General features: G+C 36.9%; 1 protein-coding gene across 7 annotated transcripts in view; it reads left to right on the plus strand.

Annotated features, from left to right (window-relative positions):
• Window positions 1–8,591, plus strand: part of SULF1 (sulfatase 1) — a 121,878-nt gene extending 113,287 nt beyond the window's left edge. For 6 of the 7 annotated variants that reach the window (XM_039379846.1, XM_027725410.2, XM_027725412.2 and 3 more), the window contains 2 exons: window positions 87–210; window positions 1,104–1,210. In XM_039379846.1, coding sequence (XP_039235780.1) covers window positions 87–210; window positions 1,104–1,210 — 231 coding nt within the window. Of the gene's footprint in view, window positions 1–86; window positions 211–1,103; window positions 1,211–6,196 lie in introns of those variants that run through there. The other variant, XM_027725414.2, reaches the window with a different exon arrangement.
• The last annotated feature ends 913 nt before the right edge of the window (window positions 8,592–9,504 follow it).

Below are 9,504 nucleotides of genomic sequence, written 5' to 3' on the forward strand. Positions count from 1 at the left end.
TACAAAATGCTGTTCACCAGACTCCTCTAGGGTTTTTTTTATTTCTGTTAACAAGTATTGTTTCCCTCCATTCCTCTCTTTCTCAGCTGACCAACACAGTGCACACAGTGGAAAGAGGCATTTTAAATCAATTACACATACAGCTGATGGAACTGCGCAGTTGTCAAGGTTATAAGCAGTGCAATCCAAGGCCGAAGGGACTTGAAACAGGTACAAGATAAATAGTAGTGTTTATTTCCATTTTATTCATACTTTTTTCATCTACTTAAGTACTAATTATATGCATGAAGTGTCACTCCCCTAAGTGTTGCTCTGAATAGTTTGGAGTGATCCATATACACCTACAAAAAAACATGACCAGGAAGCTTCTTTGCGAGTTTGCACAGATTATTCTCAACAGATATTGATGGCAAACAACAGCATTTGAGAGAAATGCTACAGAAAGGATATCATGTTTTTGGAACTAATCCATAACAAGTACACGCAGATCTTCATAATCATAATTCTTTTCTCTGTTGCAGGATTTATTTGGTTAGTTTTTGCCTCCCAGTATCAGGTGAGGTATTAAATCTTGTGTTTACTCAGGTTGCTGTCTGCCTATGCGAACAACTGCAGGCCCTACACCACAACTGAGACAACATTGTAAACTTCTAATCACCAGTAGTCTTCATTTTTTTAAGAAAACAATATTTCTTTACAAGAGTCTCTGAGTACAAAAATAGCTGGTATTTTTTCTTCAAATCACTGGAATTCATTGTACTTAACTTTGGTTGACTGAACATTGCGATTCATTTTTTTTACAGGAACATTCCCTTCTACATAGTTTGTGGTGTTGCATCTTTGTATCTCTTTCTTCATCTACAAATATTTCTCTTTTTTACAATATCTGACAATGGGGGTTTTATTATTTTTGAAAAACTGTGGTTTTTCAGTTCTTTTATATAAAACTTCCAGGAAATCTCTGTTGGACTGCAGCTCTGTCTTTATTTAACACAGTACATTTCTTTTTAGGAATTAGATGCTGTGCATGGAAAACTACATTGTGAATGGTTTTACAAGTTCTAAACACTAACAAAAGTTACTCTTGTATTTTCCTATATCAGGAAATAAAGATGGAGGAAGCTATGATCCACACAGGTATCCACACTTTTTTATTCTACTCAGCAGCTTCTTTCCAAATAATTGCATGACTCCAGTCCATTTCAACTAATGTCTGTATCCTACCATGTTGCACACAGCATAGCTTTTGATGCATGCATTTTCTAACTACTTTACACTGAACTTGGCCATTATTTTTCAGATCTACCATTCTGCATTTAACGTAGCTCATTGTCATAGCAAGACTTCATACAGCTCATATTTCATGCCTGTATTTCTTAAATGTTTACCCTAGGAAAATGACACAAAAAGAATCACCTCTTTTGGGTTACTTTCATATTATCGGGTGGATTTTGGATGGGTTGGAGGTTTTTTTCTGGGTTTATTTACAAAGTCTGTACAGCTGCTTTTTAAATGTAAACCAAATGTGCTTAAAAAGCTTTCTGCAGTACAAAGAGCCTAATCAAACCTATGAAAGTAAAGTAAAATCTTCTCACTGGCTTTAGGAAATGCTGGCAGATGCTGCTTTAAGGAAAAGCAGTGCTCAATATGAGCAGCATGTGCTCAGAAGCCAGCGGGAGACTGTTCAGTATAAGTATGGCAGAAAGATGAGGCTCCTTTGGGCTGGGACCAGATCAGACAAGCATGAAATGAAATTTCTTAAGAAGGTTGTATTATTTGAACTAAGGAAGGGCACCAGGTGAGGTTTTTTATAACTAACACTTGAACCTACATGAAAGTAGGCTGTTTGCAAGTATATTTTTCTGCTTCCAAGTATACTTATTGTACCTACATGTTTATCATGCAGAGGCCTGTGTCTGCTGCTAGAGAAACAACTCAAACATAAAGCAAAAACCTGAAGAGACTGAAAAACGGCAGGTCTTAACAGTACTGCACTTGCTGTTCATTGAGCAGTACTTGTCCTCAGGGTGAAAAACAGATTAACATCTGTCGAGTGTCATATCTAGACTTGACTCCTTTACACAGTTTATCAGTTTTATGCATTTTCATCTCTGTGCGCTTTGGAGGAGTAGCTCCTGATATACACTGCTTACCTGAGAGGTAAACTGGGTCCAAGGGGCATACAACTCTACACAAGACTTTTTTCACAGGGTCTTCTGAAAAGAACCTTGTCATTAGTTTCCCGCAGCCAGGGAACAATTAAGCTAATATGTTTCAATGTTTTATAGATCTCCAATTTATGCAGCTAATTTTCTTGCAGACAACTTGTATCTTCTCACTTGAGTAGTTTTGGGACCTAGGAAAATGATGAGCTCTCATTTGGATTGTATGCCGATGTTTGCATTGCTCGTTACATCCTGGTGGGAACTGGTTACTGCAATGATAGAAAGTAATCCCTATAATTATGCTTTTAAGTCTTTAATTAGAAGGTGTCCTTGTAAGCATTCCTCATTTTAACTACAGATCTAACAAAAATGGCATTTTTGAATTGTAGGATTGCATGAAATAGTAGAGCACACCGGATTAATCTTTAAATTATATCTTGCTACACTGTTTAGTAGCAAAAACATTTTAACTTCTAATACCAACAGAACATAAAATAAACATTTTGCTACTGAAATAAATAGCAGGTACAGTATAACACAAGCATTATTGCTCCAGACACCCAGTTTCTCAATATATGCAGATGCCTGAGTTCAGTATTTTGGTGGAATATGTTTTTCTTTTCTAAAACAACAAAAAAAATTAAATTAATAAAACAAATTTATCGGGAATCATTAAAACCATCTCTTAGAGGATCCTTTTCTTGATGCCTGCAGAGAAACAAATGGAACAAGAAAGGAGGAGCCCTATGCTGCTAAATCATCTGAGCTGCCCTTTAGGCTTCCTTCAGATCATGTGCTTTCTCCACTCGGACCTGTTTTCAGTTCAAAATGCCATGAGTTGCACTACTTGTGTTGCAAGTAAAACACTGGGGCAACAGGCTGGTATGGAAATAGCCAGTATAGTGCTGTTTGCTTAACACAGGGAGAGAGCTTCAGCAGGGAAGAACTAGTGTCACCTCTGTCCTTTGATGGACAGAATGTGGCTCTGCAGGCATAGTTGATAACAGGATTTGTGAACTGCACATTCCTCTCTCCTCTCCTACTTGTCTGAAGGTTTTCAAAGCCACCAAGGATATGATTGTACCTACCTGTCTTTAGTCTCAGAGGAGACATATTCAGATCTCTTCTGAGTTTTGAGACAATGCATCCACAGATGGCATCATAAGACTCCAGGGTATGATAAATGGAGAGCAAAGCTTAACTAATGCTTGATTTAAAAACAAACAAACAAAAAACCAGAATAAGTTTTGCTGTGAACAGTTAGCAACAATTTTTCTCTCTTCTGAGTCTGTGTCATAGCTGAGAAATTCCAAAATATTGGTCAAGGAAACTACGGCCATGCTGTTACTCAAATGCAACTCATCTGCACTTTCCTGTTTTACATCTATTTGTAATGAAATTTCTTACAGGGGAAAACCTTTTCTTTCCTCTCTTCTTCCCTCTGTATGCTTTGATTTCAGTAGGAAAATTTCAGGCTTCCTGCAAGTCGTGGGATTAAGATGTGAGGTAACTTGCTCAGTCAACCAACATAGTCAGCTCTAGGACCTTAAGACTTTGCTTTCCCCTTTATTTAACATGTATGAATACAAGTTACCTCTGTCCTGTGTGTTCTAACGAGCTATTTTCTCCTGCTTGACATGAAGATCAAGGAACAGTTCCCAATGCCTTTACAGCTGTGAAACATCTCTGAAACTGCAGAAACGGTGCCACATTTAGAGGGTAAAAGTTAGATCCAGCGTGAAGAACCATGTAGCTCAGGCTTTCAGCTGTTTTGTAGGAATACAACAAACTCCTTGCTGATCCTGCTCCTCCACAGCACAGTCCCATTGCCCTGCTGCAAGGCTCCTGAAAAACCCTGTTCCTCTTCACTGGTCCTATGACTTCCCCACTGCCCAGCCTGCCACTCCAGCTTGCTCAGCTCAACCCGCTGTCCCACTGCTGGGAATAGGCAGCAGAGGCTCTTCTGGGCCCAAAGACACTTTTCTGTCTCCTTCTTTGCCCCATCACTGCCCTGGTCCATCCCCAAACTGGTTACCAGTCAAACATCACTCCTGTTTCAGTTTCTGCCATAACACAGCAAATTGCTTTGGCCACTTATTGTCCCTACAGCAGTTTGTTTTCCTATACAGGCTCTAATGTATAAAAGAAAAAAAATTACAAAACTATCAATAGAAATAATAACAGAGAAAAATTTAAATGTCATCACATTTGCAGCACAGTTAATATGTTAGAGGGTTTGGTGACTAAATTACCCGAAAAAGCATCCCTGCCTGTGATGCCCTTTTTGCCTCTCAGCACTGGAATAGTAAGTCTTCTTTCTTGAAATCTCTGTGGTATTGAATTATCTTTTGTTTCAGGAAACAAATTATCCATATTTGACTTGCCAAGATGGCTCTCAAGTGGCCATGCCATGATTTCATTTCTCTTGTCTACTTCAGGAAAAGAAAGAAGGAAGCTCTGTCCTAGCTGTTCTACCAAATCCAAAGAGTTTGTGTTTCTTCCTGAAACAGGAAGTTTGCCAAATGTTTACCAAAAAAAAAAAATTTCTAGATCTAGATTTGAAAAAAAAGAAAATAGTTAAATTTTATGTTGTCAAATATTTACAATTGCATGAAGTAAAAAAATAACAAGAGCAAATATTCAGGTGTTTTCAATAATGGAAAATGATGTCCTTTTGGTGGGAGCAGAATAAGACCCCACATCATAAGAAAATCTCAAAGTTTTTCCCTGACCGTAATGGTATTTTTTTGACTTTCCATATGATGGACTAAATATTGGAGAAATTCTTTGCACTATGAAATCCCAAGCTACTAAGAAGCAAAGAATATAATCTGTGATAGACAGAAGTTTTATCTTCCGTTTTACTTAAATAATGAGAAAGGGCAACTTAAAATGCAAACAAATTAATTGAGATGCCAAGAACCAACTATAGAGATGAAAGGCTCAATACAAATGAATATTTGAGCTCAGTTCACACTGTTGGACAAATTTGTCACTTCTCCTGACAGACATTTGCATTTCCTGATTAGTTTTTCCTTGTAGACCACTTAGTTGATAAAATCTTTGGACTGAACCCAGTCTACACAGTGAATTAAATAAAACAGTGCTGTTCTGTGTTACTCGTCAATATAAAATAGGCTTCACACCATAGTTGATAATCTGAGTAACTATAGTTACAGTAGTGACTTTTTAAAATACTTTGGAAATGGGTTTCCTTCATGTCTTTACATTTTCTGGCTGTGATCAATAAAAAAATGCAGCTCCATTGCTACTTTTGGACTCATATCTATGCCCTTTATTCAGACTTATTATCTGATAAGGCTGTTGGATATTTTCTTTGAAAGTTTTTTTTAAAAAAAAAACTTAAGAAGATTCTCTATCTGTGTATATTTTAACACTATTTTACGAAGTGGTGCAGTCCTATAAATTAATTCACACCAATTTTTTACAGCTTTTATTTCCTCTAATTGCTCCATATAAATGAAAATCAATGTTTACAAAATAGATAAAAATCACCTTTGGCTATCATTTATTAAATAAATTGTGTCTAGTTAGTTTGTAGATCTTATTTCTTAAGCTACCTAGAAACCAAATTCACGTGGGCATTGAAGTTCAGGTCACCAGTGGCTTTCAGAGTTCGTCCCATCTTTTATACTTAACCGTTGTTTGGTTATTGCATATTTTGCTGCAGTGTTCAGGAAAGGTGAATTTGTGTATTGAAACACAAGGAAAGACTTACCTCTGAATGCCATCACAAAGCCCCATTAGACCAGATTTTAGTCTTTTTTACTCAGCCCAAGAATGTAGCAGAAGACAGGGGCGTTATTGCTGTGTGTTTAGCAAGAGCTGTGAACATATCCAAGGCCAGAACCATTCATGTGATGACAGAAGAGGTGGAGTGTCTTACATTTTGAGCTACCTACTTTATGAACAGTGGTGCTTTCAAGCCAATTGGCGTAGAAGCACATATGGAAGTTTTGCTTGCACTTTTAATAGTGTTCACCACTAGGCTTTATTCTTTCTTTCAACAGAGGACAGTTATGGGATGGATGGGAAGGCTAACCTGCCCAGTTTCACTGGCGACATTGACTGGCAAGGACTGGAAGACTTGTACAGTGTGAATGAAAGTGTATATGAATACAGATACAACTTTAGACTTAGTCTGGCTGACTGGACTAATTACTTGAAGGATGTAGATAGAATGTTTGCACTGCTGAACAGTTACTACCAGCAAAATCAAACAGACAAGGATAATACTGCTCGAAGCAACGGGAATGGGGACGAATCATCCACGCCTTTTACCTTGGTGGAAATGACTTCTGCTGAAGAATCGAGCGGCCTGACTGCAGAAGAGTTGCAGCTGATTGTGCCAACGGACTTTGCAGCCCTTGCTTTGAGCACAGTGACTTTAAGTCAGGAGAGGAAACTTGAATTAAACAATGATATTCCTGAGAAAAGTAGTTTGACTGACGCACACTGGAAAAATAGTCATCAAGCTGAAAAATGGATAGAGGATAAAGAATCGGACCGTTTTGATATGGATTTCAGTGGAAATGGTTTGATAGAGTTGGAGTCCCGTCACACCTTCATGCTACAGCCCATCAGCATTCCTCAAAAAGACGCTCATCAGGATAGTGACACTATGGAAGATATATTTGAGGATCAAATGTATCTTCCCATGAGGTCTGATGAACCCCTCGTTCATCAGGCTGTAAACATATCCATTAGGGATTCACCTATCAGTACCCAGAAAGCAGGAACTTTCTTAAAAAAACCAGAACAGAGTCTTGCAGAAGAAAGTTCACAAATCCTAAATGTAGAAGGCAGTGCCTCAGCTCCACTCTCCTTGGATTAGATCCAGTTGTAAACCATTAAATAAGTTCTCCTTTTTCTTATTAGCAAACTAATAAAGGTAATCATGGCAACTGACATTCCATGTTTATTGTAGATACATTTTGCAGCTAAATTGAGCCCAGTTCAGTATTTGTCTGTGTGCATTTTCTTTTATTTACATGCACATGCTTTCACTGTAATTCTCCCCACTGGGAAGCAAGATTTCCAGTTTTTCATTAAAAGAAACAGTGTTAACTTTGAAATGGGAAAGCTAAAAATTATTTCTTTTAAGAGGATGTCCAGTTACTTTATTTCCAAATGATCCCACCATGAATGAGTGTTTCATTTCACCCAATATGCCTGCACAATGTCTTTCTCATCAATTATTTTAACCACTGGCAATTCTTACTGTCACACTTTCAAGTAAAATGCACTTTTAAAATCTGTATGCCATACCATTTATGAATCTAATACCTTACAGGTTCTTAGTTTGCTCATTGTTTCATGAAATTGTGAAACCAATAAATAGATTGACAGGAAAGAGATATACAGAATGGATTGAGGAAACAGACTCTGAGTATTATTTTAGCAAAAATATTGCATGTTTTTGTTACTTTAATTAAATTTACTCTCAGAAAGGTATGGCTAATGATTGTTAACTGTAGAAGGATTTGTTTAAATTGGATTGTTTCCCTATATGTTGATACTGTCAGTATTAAAATTCCATTAATTTTTTTGACTTTTTTTTTTTGCTGATAGTGGTAAAAAGGGTTACATCAATAGATAAATGCTTTTATCACCCCACCTGATTTTTATTATTCTGAACAATATCTTGAAAGCATTATCATTTTGAGTCTTAAATTCTTTCTTTGTTTTGAACAGGCATAAAAGGGAATGATAAAATCATGTTAGATTTCCATTATTTTAGAAACAAAAGGCACACAAGGTTAAAAAATAGTAGTTTAGATAATTTTTGTTGTATTCTAAATTTTTTCTTGAACTTTACCAAACATTAAATTTTATGAAGTATAATACCAAAATTACTTTGAAAATCTGTATTACTCAAAACTTAATATTTTCCCTTGCTTTTTTATAAATTTCTAAATAATTAGCACAACAACAACAACAGAGAATTACCTCAAAAGATGTAATTCCATAGTGTCCAACTCACGGGTGTTTCCTATCTCTTACATGTTATTTAGTGTAGAGAGTATTTTTTGGCTATTGCAAGCACTGCAGGTTAAACTTACATTCATTACATTGTATTTTAAGTTGAAACTTTTTAAAAAGGAGATTCTTTTAGTAGGATTAATAATTTTAAGAAGCAGTCTTTTTGATGGACTCTGTAAATATGTTAAAATTACTAGTTCTTTATCTGATGTATGTGTCATGGGCTGATTGATAGAAAAACATATTTATGGTCATGAATGATGCTATTTGTACATAGGTTTTAAGTTACTAGGATATAAACTGTGTTTTTAAATCTTGTATAATATTTCTGTGATACTTTTATAGTACAATTCTGGCTTCGGGAAAGTCTAGAAGCAATATTTCTTGAAATAAAAAGTGTTTTACTTTACCTGCTTCAGAGAAGTCCAGATGATCCAATTTTCCTCCTAAAAAAGTTTTATTTTAAAAGTATGTTAACAGTTCGAGTTTTAAGAATCCATCCACATTTAAAGCAACGGGTAACAAAATAACACACAACATTCTGTTAGCTATAAATTATTCCTGGAGATGTGAATAATATATATTTCTTTGTTTAAGACATGCTGTGACTTTATGTTTTTTAATTCCAAACTCATCTGATCCTTTCTTCCTGGAAGTCAATGCACCGAGCTGCACAACCAGCAGTTCCCAGAAGTCAGGCAACATTACATAAAGCCATGTCCTGCTTTGCTGCTCTCTCTCCTCCCTGCAGAGTTCTCCCTGTGACAGCAAAGCACAGTAGACAGGACACACAGGGCTTAGCAAGAGTGGACCACAGATCTTTAGCCAGGAGGAGTGTCTCGTTGTACAAGAGTCATCACAAAAAAGAATTTAGGTTTCAAAGTAAACTCCCTCACTCCCTCTTACTTGCACTCTGTGTTTGTTCGACAGGCTGTGAATAAGATTAGCTTCATACCCAAACTCAGCCTCTGAATCTTGAACTCAGCTTCTTGAACTCTTCTTTCTTTTACATAGTCCTTGGACACTGATGCTCCGGCCAGTGTGAAGTGACAGATGAAATTTGTGGGAATCAGGAAAGAGGGTGAACCTAAGTGTTCAAAAAGCAGTCATTGCAGTGCCAGATAGACCCTGAGAGATGTCTGCCCTGGAAAGCACACTGGGAAGTACAGGATGTATTTCAAAACAGGGTGCAGAGTAGGCTGAGCCAGTGCGTTTGGGAGGACTTGAAGGACAAAGGCAAATTGAAGCAAGGTCCCATATAACTACCTTTCCTATCTTTTGCAGGGAATTATCCAGCACCAACAATGTGCCCTACATTCTTTGGAAGAGCTCTTCT

This window comes from Pipra filicauda, unplaced genomic scaffold (genome assembly GCF_003945595.2).
Source record: "Pipra filicauda isolate LSUMZ 115617 unplaced genomic scaffold, ASM394559v2 scaffold177_size2800117_pilon, whole genome shotgun sequence".
Classification (NCBI taxonomy): Eukaryota; Metazoa; Chordata; class Aves; order Passeriformes; family Pipridae; genus Pipra; species Pipra filicauda.